Below are 17,898 nucleotides of genomic sequence, written 5' to 3' on the forward strand. Positions count from 1 at the left end.
AACATTAGTTGTCCCTGTGTGCAACACAAACCTGGACAGAGGAGACCTCAGAGCTCTGTTAGATGTTGAGGTCTCCAAGTGCTTTTGCTCCCCTCCAGCACCTGTAAATTTTCAATATGATGTTTATGTACTTTCACCAACATCAGACAGAGCTTTGGGTGGAACTGGTAGGGCCATCACACTGAACAAAAAGCACAAGAGACAGAGCAGGCACAAAACTCATCTTCCTGCTACAGCCTCTCCCTTCCCAGCCCTCAGCTACTTCTGGATTTCCTAAGCTGGAAGCTGCACCCTCAGGGCATTTGGTGGCAGAAGCACCTTTGGGAAATTTACCTCAGTCTTTTTGATCCCAGTAACATTTTGGAATTTTTCATCCAGTGGCAATGAGTTGTGTAACCCAACCCTCCTTCTGGAGCAAATGCACTCGCCTGGGTTTGTTTGAAATGGTGCCAATGAACCAACTCAAGCTGCCTTTTGAAAGCAGACCTCGAGGCAAATGTGTTTTTGATGGAGACCCATTGCAGGCAGCAGAATATAAAGTAGTTTTTCTAGTACGTGAAGTACCAAAGTTAATCTCTGAAGGAGTCCAGAGCATCTTTTCAAGGCAGTGTACTCCTTGTAAAGCAATCCTGCCCCATGTCCTGGGATAACACACCTGTAACAGCCAAAAGACACCCAGATGGAGCAGCTTTTAGCAGCCTGGAGTGTTCCCATAACTGTGTGTTGTTGAAGCCAAACGCTCCACACGCTTTTCCAAGGATCCCACACTGACTCTGTAGGCACTTATCTCTCCAGGGAGGCATGGGGGCTTCCAAGCTTTCTCTGGAGCTAAAAAGTAGGATTTTTTCCTGCTACAGAATTGAGAGCAGTTCTGGCCTGTTCCTCCCTTTGTCTCTGAACATGGCACTTCCCAGAGCTCCTACACAGTGGTGGGCACTGCCTCCCACAGCAGCCCTTCATTAGTGCCCTGCCCTCAGCTCAACACATCAGTGTCCTCCACAGCTACAGTGAGACCAAGAAGGTTTCAGTGCCCAGGAAACACCAAAAAACCAAAAACTGCCACCCAGACCATCCCAGCACTGCTTTACCCTGAGCTGTCCCCTGAAGTGATGTACACAGAGCACCAAACACTCTGTGTGAACCCACACCACCACCCAAGAGCTCCTGGGGAGGAGAAGCACCAACCCCCCATGAGATCTTGGGGGCACAAACAAGCAAAGCCTATTAATTCCAGCCCTCTTAGCACAAACTTGGTGTCTTTTCATGGTTTCTTTCACCAGCAAAGAAGTTTGAGCTCCTCATCCACAGCTCAAGGCTAAAAGTAGTCTGGACACAGCTGCTCAGTATGCCAAGAACTCCAGTTTGTAGCCTTTTTGTGTTTTAGTGGCAGCTGAGATGGTACAAGGAAGCTTAGCAAGAGTTTCCCACACTTCCCACCAATCAACCTCCCCATCCCAGTCCTTCTCACACTGTCCAGCCAGTTATTTCCTTCCAGGAGCTCAGTAACACGTTGAAATCAGCATTATAGCCATGGCACCCAAGGTCTTTTCACTACTTTCCTACAGCTTTTCTCTTGGTTTTTTTCCCATTTTCTTCAGGCAGCCAGGAAGGAAGGAATGCAGCCTTACTGGGGAACCTGTGCAGCCTTACTGGTGCTCTCAGCAATGCATTTATTCCCTTCTGGAAAGCACAGACCACAGAGGGGCCTCCCATACTGACCTCTGGAGTTGGGCAGGATTTGGGGCTGTTGTGCATGGACTCTGATTTCGAAGAGCTGGACTGAGATTCCACTTTCTTGGCTTGTTTCTGAGCACTGGTGGGAGCAGCTGGGGAGCCCCCAGGGGTGTCAGGCACCCTAAGGGATGACTCCAACTCCTCAGCAACTTCATTGTGAGCCTTCTTAGTGCTCTGGTGAGGGAGCAACCCAGGAACAGTTGATTCTGCAATAAAATCAGCCATCAGTCAGAGCCACAGGCAGGATCCAGGATCAGCAACGAGCAGCACAAGTCTCTACAAATGTGCCTCATTTAAGAGACTGGACACTCTGGCCAGAGAAATGCCAGGTTCTCTTTATGACTACAAAACAAACCGGAAGTATTGACAACAGAGAGAGACGGAGATCCCAAGATTTAACTAAACGTTCGCGTTATTTCCTTCACCCCTTCCCATTTCTGGGAACATCAACTCATTTGTGAAAACGCTCCCAGGCATGTCCAGCACTCACCCTTCTCCCAGGGGGGCTGTGGGGTGGAGCTGCACAGAGCAAGGGGCAGCTCTGAAGTCACCAGAGTGGAGGTGAGAAGGTCGATTTTTCCCGTTTGGAGCCGGAATTGTTGGAGCTCCTGGGACAGGAGGCTGAACTGCTCTGTCTGACTGCGACACTGATCTTCCAGATCCTTCACCCGGGCCTGCCAGGAGAGACGTGGGATGAGGCACAAACCCACAGCAAACCCACCAGTGAGGCTCCAAACAGCCTTTGCTGTGTCTTTCCAGTGGGTCCCAGACTTCAAAGGATGCTTTTAAATGCCCTGCCCAGAAACAGGATTTGGGAACTGGCAGCTCCACGGCTTTAGTACCTTTGAAAACCTGAAGCTCCTCATCTATGAGGGGACTGACTGCAAGCTCTGCTAGGAATTATCCCTGAAAAGCTGGGTTTGAACTTCAATATCCTGTCCCAGCCCTGCACAAGACCAGATGTGAGTCACAGATAAATAAGCCTTGAAAAGAAAAGATTGGAGCATTTCTTGGAGGATTAAAGTCACATCACCCAGAGGAATTGCTCTCCCAGTGTTCTATCTCATCCATACTTGCAGAGGCTCCAGCAAGCTCCCAAAACTTTACCCTGCCCTCCCCACCATTCTGGGCAGGACTCCTGATTGTCCCTGCAGATTTTGGCTCCTCCAGGCAGCAGGAAGGGCAGAGATCACCCTGGCCTGTGTTGCAGAACATTCCTTTGATGTGGAAGCCCACACGCTTTCCCACCAGGTCCCACAAGGAGGAATTGCTCCAGGAAAATTCATGCTGAGGCCCAGAAAGCTACATCTCAACAAGATGAGAAGCAGGGGAAATCTCTGGAGAGGGAAGGACACATTCCTACCATTTGTATTTTCTCAGATTCTCCTCCTACCGTCTCTAGAACTTCCCCTTATAAACCACTGCTGAGTCCTGGTTGTCCTTACACATCCCCACATTCTCCCAGTGGTAGGCACATGAATTCCCAGGACATTGCAACTGCTCCTTTCCCTCTTCTCACTCTTTTTTTGTAGGTAAGATGCTCCATAACAGACGACTGCACTGCGCTCCTCAAAATTTTCCGTTCCACGAAACGCGTTTGAAGTGCTTTTCTCTCCTTCCAACTCAAAAAATAAATCCTGCCTTGAAATATTATGTGAGGCAGAAAGCCTGGTTTTTAGGCAGCTCTAAAAATAACACACCTGACCTGGAAAAAGCTTTCTCTGTGGTCTCAGAGCAACACAAAACCTTTGGAGCCGCTTCCTATTCATGGGGGTGCCTGAAGTTTTATTTCCCAGGTTTTTTTTTTTTAATTCCAGTTTATCTCTGTTTCCCTTCACGACTCCCTGGGTGCTCTCAGGCTTTAAGGGAAGTCTCTGAACTGAAATCAGATGCCACAAGTAACTTCCTGAAGTGTCCATGTTCTCCACTTGCTCAGAGTCAACTCCTTGTTTATTAAATCCCATTGCACAGGATTCCTCTGCAATCCTGAGGGTTTGCATTTTACTTACAGTTTAGATTTTTCACATAAATGCTTCTCTCCTACACATCTTAATAAAGAAAAGAGACCATCAACAGGAAGAACAGTTGCACTGGATCAAAGTAGGGCTTCCTCAAGTCCAACATCCATCCCTGATCCCACCTTGGGACACAGCCCACAAGAACACAGAGAGGGATTTCCACTGCAGGACCAGAAAGGGATTTCCTGCCTTCTCAGGAGCCATGAGCCAGCAGATGCATCTGGACATTGTGTTTAACAGCATCACAACAGTACCTTGTCCTGTAAATTTATTAATCACGCTTTAAATCCATTTACAGTGGTGGCCAAGCCAATAGCCCAGATAATTCACAGTTTAATTCCAAGATCCCTAATTAGTCAGGTGTCTGTGAAATCTGTTATTCAAAATAACATACAAACATCCCTTAAGTCCTACTGCCACATCATACACAGTGTATACTTCTAGCAGGCTACTTGCAGGGAATCACAGCTGGGAAGAGCAGGTTTCCAGGGCAGTGTTGGGAGAAATGGGGATAAGGAAGAGGGAAATAAGGCCAGGAGCTTCAGGGAACCAGCAGGAATCAAGCCCCAGACACAGAAAAGACAGGAGACTGCTGTGTCCATGCCCAACCCAAAATGGGGAGAAAGAGGAGCCTCACACAACTGGGCCTGGGCAGTGGGATTTCCAGAAGAGGCTGCAAGAGCAGGAGCAGAGCTTGGTGGGCTCAGTTTAGCCACTGATTCAGGAACTGAGATTTCCCACAGCCAACCACCACCAGCTCAGCCCCTCCCTCTGAGACTCTCTCCTTCTTGGCTGCTCTACTCCACTTCTCCAGATGATGTTTTCCCTCCACATGTCCCTCGTTACCTTTCTCCGTGTCTTCTGCTCTGTATTGAGATGAGAGCATCTCCACTTTGCTCAAGAGGAACTCTAGAGCTGTGCAGCCCAAACTCCTGCTCCAGGCAGGGCTGATGCCAAAGGGATTAGAGGAACAGCCATAATTCCACAACAATGTGGGTGCAGCTTCTACAGGACGTGGGCACACCCCAGTAATGCCCTTCTCCAAAAGCTCCCAACACTTCACTTGCTTTTTTGACCAGAACTGTGGCTGATTTTTTATTTTAAAGTCCCCCTACCTCCAACCCTGCACCTCCTGCTCCAACAGGGAATTCCAAGCCCACCACTGGGCATGTCTAGTCATGGCTGCCTCTCCTCCCACGTGCCTTTGCACAGGCAGTGTTACCTGGGATTTAATGTCCCTGTTACTCACAAGATCTCTGTCAGATCTGAAGGTGTTCAAGCAGTTTTCCACCAGCTACAAACCCCACCACTTCCACAGAAGCCTTCTTTCCAAACCACCAGCTAGCACAGCTCCCACACACTGGAATTTCGTTAGTTCCTACCTCTTCTGGGAAAACTATCATCCACAATCCCTGCTTCCCATCTTCCATCCAATTACAAAGCCAGCAGGGCCTGTCCTCTTCTCCACAGCACTCACTTGCAATGGTGTCACCACTGCTTTTGGGTTCTGAAGGAAACACTTCACTCTTGGACTGCAAGTAGTTCCCAAAAGACATTTAAATGCACGTGACACGTGGAGAAGGAGCACAGCTGGGCAATTCTAAAAATCTGCAAGTGCCAAAAAAATTAAGCTCCTAGTTCTAATTGGTCAAGGAAGCAAAGCATTTAAAGAGAAAAGCAGCTGCTCCATCAAACTCATGGTGGGAGCTCCTTTAATCACATTTATTTCTTGGCAGTGACACTCTTGCAATCTTTTCCAGAGTATAGCTAAAACAAGAATTATCAAGCAACTGTCAAAGTCAGGACAGAGGGAAAAATGTCCCATTTGACAGGATTATAGCAGTACCTGCATGCAATCCAAGGTACTCTGGGAGCAAGAAGAAAAGCAAAAAGAGATGTCAAACCACATCAGCAGTTACACTACCCCAAAACCAACACTCTCCAAACACAACCCAGCCCTCAGTCTCAATAGGATTGTTTTCTCACAACATCCAGTGTCTGCCTTGTTCCATACTGACATTCCCACCTCATTCTTACCAAACAAAAGCCAAATCCCACGTACCAAATGCACAAATAAGAGAATCAGGCCCTTTTTGAGGGTCTCCAAATCATCGTGTGCTTTGAGTTCAATGACTCTGCTAAATTTCAACAGACTGCACTCATCCTTCATTAACATCCCATCCAAAAGCAATCCAAACACATGGGAAAAGGAAACCACACAGCACAGGCACTCCACACCCCCTAATTCTGCCCTATATGGACATTCTGGGATGACAACCATTGAAGTTAAGTACTTTAAATGAATGTTGCTGCACATTAAACCAGCTTTTAATGACAATTTCTCTTTCTTTGGTCTGCTTCAGAAAATTCAAGGCCAGGTTGGACGGGGCTTAGAGTAACCTGGTCTAGTGGAAGGTGGGTGGGACTGGATGAACTTTCAAGGGGATAACACATAATGTCACAGCCCCATGATACTCACCCAGCCTGCAACTATTTCAATCCCATTTAGCAGGAGCCCAGCACTCTTGGGTTCTACAGCTCAGACACAGGCCAGGCTCCCTCCAAAGTTGATGCTATTTGCAGCCATGGAGCAATCTCCTCCATCAAGGACAATCCCCATCCCAATCAACAACCCTGGGCTCCCAACAGCCCCAGAGCTGCACAGGGAGTTCAGCCTGTCCCCTCTGACTGTAAGTCACCACTGCAGCAGATGCCACTGTCTGGGTGGACAGTGAGGCCTTCTGCTCCTCTTGAGTGTTTTAGTGCTCAGAAAACCTCTGAGAGAGCACAGGATGCTCCATTTCCCATCACACCCAACCCTCTGGCAGTCACTAAATCTCCACATCAAGTTCCAGCATTCAGTGCCTTGGCTTTGCAGCTCCAGGAACCCACAGCCTAGTTTTTCTCCAAAGTCAGCCTGACTGACACCAAGCTAATGCCAAGCAAACCCAAAGCAGTGCCCAGCACATCTGCCAGGCTGCACTGTTACACTGTCAGCAGAGTGTGTTCCATGTGGATGTCAGAGTAAACAGGACAAGGGAGTTGCCTCAAGCTTCCTCACTCAGGCAAAGGCCACATTTCTCCTGTTTTTCCCTAATAAAAAGCATAAAGTGCAAACACACACACACACACACACACACACACGAGAAATTTCAAGTCCCAGGGACACAAATATTCTTCCTCTCTTTACATGATCCTGGAGAATGGAGGAGGCAGATCTGAGGTTAATTATTTGATGCATCCCTGAAAGAGTTTTTGAGCAAAATCTGAATGAAGAAATCTGTGTGAGGACTGAGCAGGCCAGGATTTAATCCCTCAAAACTCTGACCCCAGATATTACTCTGCCAGCACCACTGATACTTGTTCTCAGCAGTGACACGTTGCATCTGATCAAGACATTACAGCATTTTGCTCAAGAACCAACAAAACCCATCAAAGGCATCAAGAAAACTGGTAATAAGAACAAAAGGTACCAAAATTTGCAGCCACTAGTCCCTCTTGTTTCCTTCTGCCTTACCTCTAGAAGCTGTACTGCTCCTTCATGTTCCCTTCTTGCCTCTGCCTGTGCCTAAGGAGAAATAAGAAAGGGAGAAAATAAGAAAGGAACCCACCTGAGCTCACTTCTGTCATCCCACCTCACAGCCCTTCATAGGTTGGAGGACAGGTCTGATGAGGAGCAGCTGAGGGAGCTGGGGGGGCTCAGCCTGGAGAAAAGGAGGCTCAGGGGGGACCTTCTGGCTCTGCAACCCCCTGACAGGAGCGGGGAGCCGGGGGGGGGGGTCGGGCTCTGCTCCCAGGGAACAAGGGACAGGAGGAGAGGGAACGGCCTCCAGCTGTGCCAGGGGAGGGTCAGGTTGGATATTGGGAAAATTTCTTCACTGAAAGGTTCGTCAGGCCCTGGCACAGCTGCCCAGGGCAGTGGTGGAGTCCCCACCCCTGGAGAGATTTAACAGACATGTGGATGTGGCACTTGGGGACATGGGTTAGTGGTGGCCTTGGCAGTGCTGGGGGAATGGTTGGAGTTGATGACCTTAGGGGGCTTCTCCAACCTTAATGATTCCACGATTCTATGATTTAAAGTCTGAAAGCACCTCTGGGCTTTGGACAAACAGCAGGGAGAGGTCAGAACTGACGTCCCTGAGCAAAGCCCTTCACTGTGCTCAGGTACCAGAGCACTCAGACACTGCCCTGGTTTCCTTTATCCTGTAAACTCACACGCACCTCCTCCGTGCACTGCTTATCCAAGGAAACATATCCATTGTTTTCCAGGGATTCAGAGGGTAAAATGTCCACCCCCCACTCCCCACACACCTGCTGCAGCCGCCGGACCTCCTCCTGCTTCTCCTGCAGGACTAGCAGGGCTTCCCTGTGCTCCACTTCCAGCTGCTGCCTGCGCTCGGCCACATTTCTCATGTGCTGCAGAACAAGGCACAGACAGGGACACTGCTGAAATCCTGTGTCCCACCAGCAGCCAGGAGCCAACCGTGGCCTGGACTTCATGTCATCATTGCACAGGAGGAAGTCATCATTGCACAGGAGGAAGTACAGAACTCTCACCACTCGCCACAGCAACACAGAGACAATCATCAAAGCGATGGCCACCTTATTTCCCATCCCACCCAAATCCCTGAAGCAGCCTTTCCAAACCTCTTCCCACTTTGGAAAGCCACATTCTAGGATCCTGCAGAAGCACAATTCCCAACAGAAGCACAGAGACAAGGGAATGGTGAAAAAAGGCAAAGAGACAACATGGGCCATCCAAAAGCAGCGCTGTCTGGACAGTCCCCTGTGTGGATCCCACTGACCTTCAGCACCTGCTCTAGATTCTCCAGCTTGGTTTGGAGTCCTTGGTTCGTCTGAATCACTGAATCCCGTTCCTTGGTCACCAAAACAACCTGCAGTTTCAGGTCAGCATTCTCAGATTCAACCTGGAGAGAAGGATTTGCAGTTTTAGCACAAGCAGCCAGAGGCGTTCCTTGTATTTTTTGATTTGATTTGATTGAGGACAATTTGTTTCTGTGTCCCAATAGGTTGATTTGCAGACCTGCTTTCTACTGGCAATGATACCAAAATGATGAACCTCCTCTCCCTCTGGTTTTTATTAATTAATTAATTAATTGATTATTATTCATAAATAAGCATTTATCAGGCCTCAGTGTGTAACACTTTATTTGCACACACTGTTTCTCTCACTAGAATCATCTCCCCTCCCCATTTACAAGGAGGAAGGAACTGGGAGAGGAACAGGCTACATAATGAAGAGATAAAAGAAAGCACAAAGGTTTAAAAGCATTTTTCATCCTACATGGTAGAATTAAACACAAAGAACAGGACAGAAAATTCAGCAGCCTGCTGAGATCATCTTTACCTTCTTCACTTACTACAGGGAATTCCAGCCACATATTTTAGTTCCAGGGGGCACTATGGCCTGATGACTATTACCAATGCAGATTACAAAGGCAAACATTTCTACTTACAACAGTTATTAAACAGTTATTTAATATTAAATATAATTATCAGCCTTATGCATGGTGGCAAATTGACACAGGGGAGTGACAAGTGACTTTCCAAGTCCTGTGCATTATACTTGTCCAGAGAAGGAGCTGGGAACAGAAACCCAGATCAGCACAAAACCATTTCTCAGCTGGCAACTTGAAAACTTGGCACACCAGCAAGTTCTTCCCAGCAAAATTTTGCAGGAGCCAATGCTCCACCTGACCAAGATGCTGCTTTTACCTGTCCTGCCCATCCAGCCCTCTCGTTCAGCTGCAAGTTCTCCTCGGCCAGTCGTGCATTTTCACTCTGCACCTCCTGCAGCTGGATCTCCTGTCCAGAAAGAGTGGGAATTACTACACCAAGGCCCTCAAACTCCCCCAAATTATTCTGCAGAGCAGCTCCACTGCTCCTGTTTCCTGGTGCAGGATGTTGGTGGGAGGGGGAGGCACTGCTCTAACAGCCCCCTGTGCCAGATGATGGGAGTGGGAACTGGATGACCTTTAAAGTCCCTTCCAACCCAAACCACTCTATGATCTCTCAAGTTTCTTCTCTTCTTCTCTTAACCTCAAAGCCCAGAATCAGAAAGAGATTTCCTTGTCTAGCTCCCAGCTCCAGGGTCACATTGTTTACAAGCTGCTGCCTAGAACTCCATCTCCACCCACAGCAATTCGAGTTTCACTGCTGGTTCGAGATCAGAGTCTTCTTGACAAATATCAGTTAAGGAAGGAAAATTATCTGGGAAAATGATGCTAAAGAGAGCACTAGACTGCAAAGTCCAGAGTTTCAAATGGCTGACTCTGAAAGCAGGATTCAGTCTGGAGCTAAGAGCATGAGCCTGCTATCCCTGAATTAGGGAATGCTGCCCCTGAGCACAGGCCGTGGGCACACGGAGGGACACTGGATTTGTCAGGTCAGTCCATCTGCAACAACTTTGTACAGCACTAAAGGACTTTAATTGTTGCCTAATCACATGACACACACACACACTTCCCCATTCCAAGGTTTTACATATCATCAAATATTTTCTGGCTGTTCCAGGAGCCAATTCCCTGTGCACACAGGCTGAGTCCTGGTACTTCAAGGTGAGTCGGTCCCTTCTTGACCCTCAAAAGTGACTGTCTACCAACATGCCAAGACAAACTCATTCCTTAAACAACCCACAGACATCAAACATCTATTCAGAAGGTCAGCACCCCTGGGGGAAGCCATACACTGTCAGCCCCTAATGCCACCAGAGCTGCTCAGCAGAGCAACAACAGAAGGGAGAAATCCGGGTGCTTTGCTAAGACCAGGAAAACCTCCCTGGAATTAAACAGAGGCAAGATTTCTGCCAACAAATATGAAACACAGGAAAAGGACTGTGGGTTTGTGCAATGACCATCTTGAGGTGCAGAAATCTTTCAGTATTTGTCTGGAGTGCTGGAGTGCCTGTGAAAATGCTAATTATCTCCCCAAACTATCAAAGGCCATGGAACTTCATCCAGTGATTTATGTGGCTGCACTCAACCCACAGGTAACTGAAAGACTAAATAAACAGGCCCAAAATTTGTGACACTGACAAATAACCAGAAAGATGGTGATTCATTACTAAGATGAGCTGGAGAATCCAAGAGAGACACACAACAACCCAGCTCCTCTTCTCCCATCACGCTCACAACAGCAGGCAACAAGAACACTTACTAGTTCTTTGCATCTTTTATGCTTTTTCCTCACTTCATGCTCAAGGTTTTCACATTTTTTGCGCTTTTTCTTGAGTTCAAATTCCTGCAGGAAACAAGCAGAAGTAGATCAGCAAGTGCACACTCTTACAATGCATAGGAAATTCAAGGCCAGCCTCTCAGACCCAGTGCCGCATTATCTGATTTTCTCATAAAAATCTCTTTGTGACAAACTTGAACAATGTAGAAACCAAGGGAGATTTTTTTTTTTTTTTTAAGTGTAGGAAAACTAAAAAACTTTTTAAGTGAAACAACTATTTCTCTCTTCCTCAAGCCTTTAATCTTCTGGAAACAGTCCTGTTTCCCACTTGCACAGATTGTTCCTATTTGGAGAGAGCAGTATGGAGACAGGATGCGGGGGACAAAAAGACAGAGCTGTGCAAAATTCTCAGCTTTAAACATCAGCTGTGCTATTTCAGCCCCTATTCTCACCCAAATGACACCTAACAGAGCACAGACATCCTCTGCTTATGTACCTTTACCTGCAGCTACCTCTTGGCTCCTCAGATAGACAAGAGCTGCTAAACCTCCCTGTGAACTGTCATAATTTGCTGGAAAAATTCCCAAGGGACATATTCCTCATCCACATCTGTCCCCAGCTCAAGTAAGACTAAACCAAACACAGCACAGAACCTACTGGCATGTTTTCCTCTCATTTTAGTGTGACATATTCCCCTGCCAGCCCAGCACCTGGAGCTGCCACCCAGCAACACTCTCCATGCAGATGGCCTGTGTTTTCCCACTGATCCCCCAAGCTTCCCACTTTTGCCAGAGCAGCTGCACCTAAAAAGACTTCAGTCCCTAAAATCTCTATCTGGGTGGAAAACCCAAGAAAAATAAAAAACTGTAGCATTCCTTCCCCCAAACCAAGTTCACAACTCACCAGGTGCTGGATCTGTTTTCTGGTCTCTTGGCCTGTTATTGCATTTTTGGGAGGGAAATTTTCATGTCCTTCAGAGGCAGGTCCCAGTGGTTGCACACCTGGTTCCACCTGGAAAGCAGAAGAGATGCCAGAGAGCTCAGGGACAGGCAGGATTGCAGGGCACACTCCTGGCAGTGCCACCTGGGAGAGCAACACTCCCCATGAGACTCCTGATCTCTGAGCTGCACCACTGGGCATGGGGAAAGCTGGACACTGTGCCAGGGATCTCTGTGCCACCAGAAACCTGTGCTGGGAGTCTCCTGGAGCCCAGTGCCAACCAGTCCAGCTTGACTGAACCACCCCCATGCAACAGTGGCCTCCAGGAAGCTCTCAGATCCCAGTTCCCATTTGTGCCTGATGAGAGGCAGCAGCCACACCTTTCGTGACCCTCCCAAAGCAATACAAAGATGGTCAGATGGGGGAGCACAGCCCTCAAAGGGCAGGAATCAGAGAAGATGTCAGAATCTAAAGGCAGGGAAGAGCAAACACTACCAAGAAACAGTGTCCCACCTCAGCTGGCAGCTGAGAAGGACTGAAAGGGCAGCAGTTGCGTGGATTATGTGCCATCACCAAACCAAATGAAAGGAAACAATTTTCTGTACACAACTGTACACAAGTTTCTAACAAAATGCCTTTTCATTTGGGCTACAGACAAGCAAACCTTTAATCCTCTGAATTTTCCCTCTCAACTGGTATTTGACTGGACATTGTCTGCCCAGAGTAATCCCTGACAGCAGAGCAAGGCCGGAGACACACAGAAGAAAGAGGGCTTTGATAATGCTTTAAACATTCAATTTAAAGTTATTTTTGCTAAACAGATTTTAGGGACAGAGCTAAGGATCTCTCTCAAACTGAACTGCCTGCAAGAACAACTGTAGAAGCCAACAAAATACACAGTAACAAATCACCAAGATCAGATAATTAACCAAGATTAGATTAATAACACCCAAGAGTTCAAAAAACCCCCTCTGGCATGAACTGAATCTCTCGCTTCAGCAGGAACTGAATCAATACGTGCAGAGTGTCACTTCTCCAACACTGCCTTAATACAAATTAACTGGAAGGTGGCAAATGCCAAGTTTTAAGAGTATTACAGAATTTTAAGCATATTCCAGTGGGCAAATGTGGAAAGATAGACCACTACATTTGACACCTGTTCTGGGCAAACGGATAGAAATCGCAACTAAGATAAGGCAGGTGCTTAAAGTAACTCAAACTAACTTATACTGGGGGCAAGGACACATTCACAAATCTATACAGAGTTCTTCTGACAAAAAAAACCAGCAAAGGGGTGTGGGAGATCCAGCAGGAACCTGCTTGGGTGCTCAGAACACCTTCACACCTTCAGCCGCGGTGCTTTAACAGGTTTTGGCAGGCACTGAGACACCACAGGGTGAGGGGGGAAGGTTTTTTCCTCGGGTAAATATCTAATAAGTATGAAAGGACTATAAAAGGAGGGAGCAGGAACTGTGCTCTCCAAGCACCGATGCAGCAGAGACAAACAGCGACGAGGGCCTCGTGACACTGAGAGATTAGAGAGACAAGTGATGGTTTAATAGAGCCCCAGTGCTCAGACAAAAAGGCAAAGAGATCTATTGGGGAAGGGAGAGAAAACTTCATTATGCCACCGTATAAATCAACGCCAGAGCCCGGGACAGCGCCGCACGTTGTCTTCCCCAGCACAAAACCGGCAGGGAAAACGCACAAAGGAAAGGAGACAAAGATGCTAGCACTGAATAATGGGAGAGGCTGGAAAGAAACAAACAAACAAAAAAATGGCTGAAGGAGAAGGGGGTTATAAATCCACGGGTGACTCGGAATGGACGAGCGAGGAATGAATATACTCAACACATCTGCCGCGAGGGCCCGGGGGGGCAACAAACGGGAGCAGCTGGTGCAGCCTGGGGGGAACACGCGTATCCCGAACCCACGGGGGACACAGGGGGGGAACCAGGGGAACCCGCGGGAGCAAAACCCCGAGGAGCCGCCCGGGGGCTGCGGGGGCACAGCGGGACCCGCGGCCCGGCCCCGCAGAGGCCCCGGCGGGCCCTGCCCGGGGGCGGCTCGGCCCCGAGGCGGCACCGCCGCTCCCCGGAGGGGCCCCGGCCCGGCCCGGCCCGGCCCCGGCGGAGCCCCCGCGGGGCAGCCCCGGCCCCACACACACACCCCCGGCCCCACACACACACCCCCGGCCCCACACACCCACCCCTTGGCCCGGCCCGGCCCCGGCCCGGCCTTACCTGGCGGCTGCGCGGCCGCGGCGGAGGCGGCGCCCTGAGGCGGCCCCGGATCTGCGGGGCTGAACCACTGCGGGCGGAGGGGCCGCGCGGGGCCGGGCAGGGCCGGGCAGGGCCGGGCAGCGGGACCTGCGGGCCTGGGCTGAGCCCCGGCGGCAGCACAACACGGGGGTTCTGCCCTTCTGTGTCACCGCTCCGGTGAGACCCCCCCTGGAGCTGCCTCCAGCTCTGGGGCGAGCTGGAGCGAGTCCAGAGGAGGCCACGGAGATGCTCCAAGGGCTGGAGCCCCTCTGCTCTGGAGCCAGGCTGGGAGAGCTGGGGGGGTTCGCCTGGAGAAGAGAAGGCTCCAGGGACACCTTAGAGCCCCTTGCAAGGCCTAAAGGGGCTCCAGGAGAGCTGGAGAGGGACTGGGGACAAGGGATGGAGGGACAGGACAAGGGGGAATGGCTTCCCACTGCCAGAGGGCAGGGTTAGGACTCAGGTAGGGACCTCCTGGAGCAACAGGAATACACAAAAGGCGGGAACAAACATTGGGAGGGGAAATGGGCGGACAGTGATAGGACAAGGGGGAATGGCTTCCCACTGCCAGAGGGCAGGGTTAGATGGGACAGTGGGAAGGAATCCTTCGCTGTGAGGGTGGTGAGGCCCTGGCACAGGTTGGGCAGAGAAGCTGTGGCTGCCCCATCCCTGGAAGTGTCCAAGGCCAGGTTGGATGCAGTCTTCCACCACCTGGTCTAGTGGAAGGTGTCCCTGCCCATGGCAGGGGTGGAATGAGATGAGCTTTAAGGTCCCTTCTGACCCAAACCATTCCATGATTCTATGAAGGAGAAGCATTGCTCGGTTTCCTAGGCTGGAAAACGCAGCACGGGAGCCCCGAAAAGGAGCAGGACTGAGCCCCTGGCGTGGTTCAGTGTCCCCACCATGTGCTGCCAGGAGCACCTATGTCCCTCCTCACCCTATGAGTCCCTTTGGAAACCAGCACGGCACTGATGTGCAGCGGACGCAAACCACAACCCTCGCCTTGCCTCCTCCAAGTGAAACTCCCTAAGAACAGCAATTAATTGAGCAATTAAACATCAAAACTTTCCGATGTCTGACCCACTTGTCTCACCTCCCTGCGAGCTCTCCCTCCCAGCGCCGGGTCTCCCAAGGAGGCCTCCTTTGGCAGAGGTGAACCTTTGCTGCCGGTGTTCGGTCCCAGGCGTGGGGCAGTGCTCGGCCTGGCACTGCCTGGGCTCATTTTGGGGGGACGCAGGCACTCCTTGAAATTCTTGAGGGCAATCTGCCTCTGCAGCCTCAACACCTCTCGCTGGGACTCCCGCAGCAGGCGGTCGAACTCGATGACGTTGAGGCAGCGAGGGTCGTCCTGCAGGAAAACAAACCCGGTGTCGTGTCACTGACAGGCTCCAAAAGCTGGGACAGGTCACATTTAACACACACACTCCAAAAGAGGAGAGGCTGGTGGAACCCAGCTACTGTGGCACACGCAGATTGCTGATTCCTGGGTCTCCAAAGCCTCAAAGCTCACTTTGTGTCCTTTATGCAAATACATTTTTCCTCCTGAAGATAAACCCCAGCCTGTAATGGTCCTGTAATGCTCCTGCAGCTCTCCCGGCACGAAGGGCTTTGCCAAGCGTGTGCCATCTCAGCACATGCCAGCAGGGAGCGTGGCAGGATAGTGTCACGTCGTGTCCCAGCCAAAGCAGAGCTGCTTCCCCTCCTTGACGTGGGTGGGTGCTGGCAAGTGCTGCAGCCCCAGCGGTGGTGAGGGCTTTGAGTGGCTGCAAGAACGAAGAACATCTGGGACTTGGTCAGTTCTCCCTCGGGATAATGTTTGGTTTTCAAACTATTTGATTTCTCTCCTTGTCAGAGACAGTGATAGGCCCCTATCTTTAGCACAAGGGGTCACTCCCATCCCGACCCAAACCCAGCAGCTTTTGAAGGAAGCCAGCCCAATCTGATTCTCACAAAACTAGTGAGAATATGTCACCAGCTTGTTTCGTTCTTCAAAGGTTTTCAGGTTTCTGGAGGCTGAAGAAACACGTACCTGCATGTCCACATGTACAACAGCGGGTTATGAAAACCTGTCTTTACAAATCTGCTGCTGGAGGAGACATTGCTCATTCCCCTGGAAAGCTCCTAAGCCGGTGAATTCAAAGCAGAATTGGTATCCAGGACAAATTTAATCTTTTTCCCTGTTCACTTCTTATTCCCCCTAAAAATAGCATACGCTTTAAAAATACAATTTGAGGAGAAAACCGTGGTTACTCTCATAGTGCAAGGGGGGAAACTGAGGCACCATTAAAGGGAACTGATTATAGATTCAAGAAGTGAGCAGCTGGGCCTCCTCTGTGCCAGCCCCCTGTTCAGGCTCTCAGGGTAGTAGTTCTTTAAGCAAAATTGGCTGTGGCTGTGTATAAAATCTCCCTTCCCCCACCAAAAATAGGCAGCTATTCCCAACTGAGCCTCCGGAGCCTGGGGGAACAAGGGAGGAGGAAAAGAGCTCAGCCCTCCCCTCAGTTTCTATTATACCCATCCCCTGCAGCTGCCTCACTGCTCCCCCCCATCCCATGCTTCCAAGAATCCATCCTGCAAGAAATTGCAGCCTGGATTTACCCGGAGCTGGGGTTTGGTTGGAAGCCACTCACCGGAGTGTGATCTCAGGAAATCGTTTTATCCCATCCTAAGAGCCCTGGCTTTGCCAAAACAAGGCCAGTGTTTGTCCTGCCACTGCAGGGAACTGAGTGGATCCATTTCACAGCTACTGAAAAATTAGTGCTGATTTAAATACCCGAGATTAAAACTGATTTGGTTACAAACTCTGAGTATGCCCATCATATCTCTGCATAAAACCCCCTTCATTGGCCTAATGCATTTTGCATGCTGCAGACAGATTAGGGGAATTTGGAATTTTAACTAGCTGGAAATTAAAATTTAATGAGCTTGCTTGGGAGAAAAATGGGGAAAACAAGATCAGAAAGAATGATCTCCTCTCTTGCTCTCTTTTCTTTGGATTCCCTGCTCGTACATCGGTGTCCCTGGTGCCGTGGCAGTGACAGGGATTGTCTCTCCTTTGGGGACAGGGTGGTCACCAGGTCACCCATGCCCTAGTGGCTGAATTTGTCACCCCCGAGGGTGGCACCCACATGTATTTCCCTGGCCAATACTGAATCCTGCTCGCCTGCTTTTGTCCCATTCCTCCATAATTTGTCACTCCCCTGTCCCTGGCAGGGTCAGGTTGCCCAGCACACTCTGCTTGGAATATGAGAGGGCTTTGGAAAGGGTCTGCTCCCCTTCCTGCAGGGGCCTGCAGTGAGAACTCAAGGGATGAGAAGGAAGTTTCTTCTTGCTGACACCATAGGGCACAGTCAGACCTGGATAAGGTTATCCTGTGGTTTAATGCCAGGAAGGATCAATGGAGCAGCTCTGTACAAACACCAAATACACCCAGTTGCTCTTATCCCCACTAGATCCACATTAGGGCAAGACTGAGAATCCACCTTCGAACCTGTAGTTAAAATGAACATATGGGGAGCTCAGGAACAAAAATAAAGCTGCTTTCAGCAAGGAAGTATTTGTCACCTAAATATCATGTAAGTAGGGCAGGTAGAAATGCAAGGGTTCACTCAGCTCAGCTGGGGGCAGAGATGGAGGGTGGCACTTGGCCACATTTGCGTTAGCAAAACAGGGGGAAAACAGCAGGACCCCAAGCATTCCTGAGCTGCTCAGGAGAGTTTGAACTGACCTAAACTGAAACTGTCCAGCTTGTGAAC

General features: G+C 49.7%; 1 protein-coding gene across 7 annotated transcripts in view; it reads right to left on the reverse strand.

The window, feature by feature from the left end:
• The window catches only part of TSPOAP1 (TSPO associated protein 1), a 62,390-nt gene that overhangs the window by 27,450 nt on the left and 17,042 nt on the right, over positions 1-17,898 (reverse strand). For 5 of the 7 annotated variants that reach the window (XM_017824078.1, XM_017824079.1, XM_017824076.1 and 2 more), the window contains exons 5-13: positions 15,237-15,491; positions 11,850-11,957; positions 10,929-11,012; positions 9,489-9,578; positions 8,558-8,680; positions 8,064-8,168; positions 7,270-7,320; positions 2,225-2,408; positions 1,720-1,940 (exon numbers count right to left, since the gene is read on the reverse strand). In XM_017824078.1, coding sequence (XP_017679567.1) covers positions 1,720-1,940; positions 2,225-2,408; positions 7,270-7,320; positions 8,064-8,168; positions 8,558-8,680; positions 9,489-9,578; positions 10,929-11,012; positions 11,850-11,957; positions 15,237-15,491 — 1,221 coding nt within the window. The other 2 variants (XM_017824080.1, XM_017824081.1) reach the window with 2 other exon arrangements.

Source organism: Lepidothrix coronata, unplaced genomic scaffold (assembly GCF_001604755.1).
Source record: "Lepidothrix coronata isolate B3197 unplaced genomic scaffold, Lepidothrix_coronata-1.0 Scaffold108, whole genome shotgun sequence".
Taxonomy (NCBI): Eukaryota; Metazoa; Chordata; class Aves; order Passeriformes; family Pipridae; genus Lepidothrix; species Lepidothrix coronata.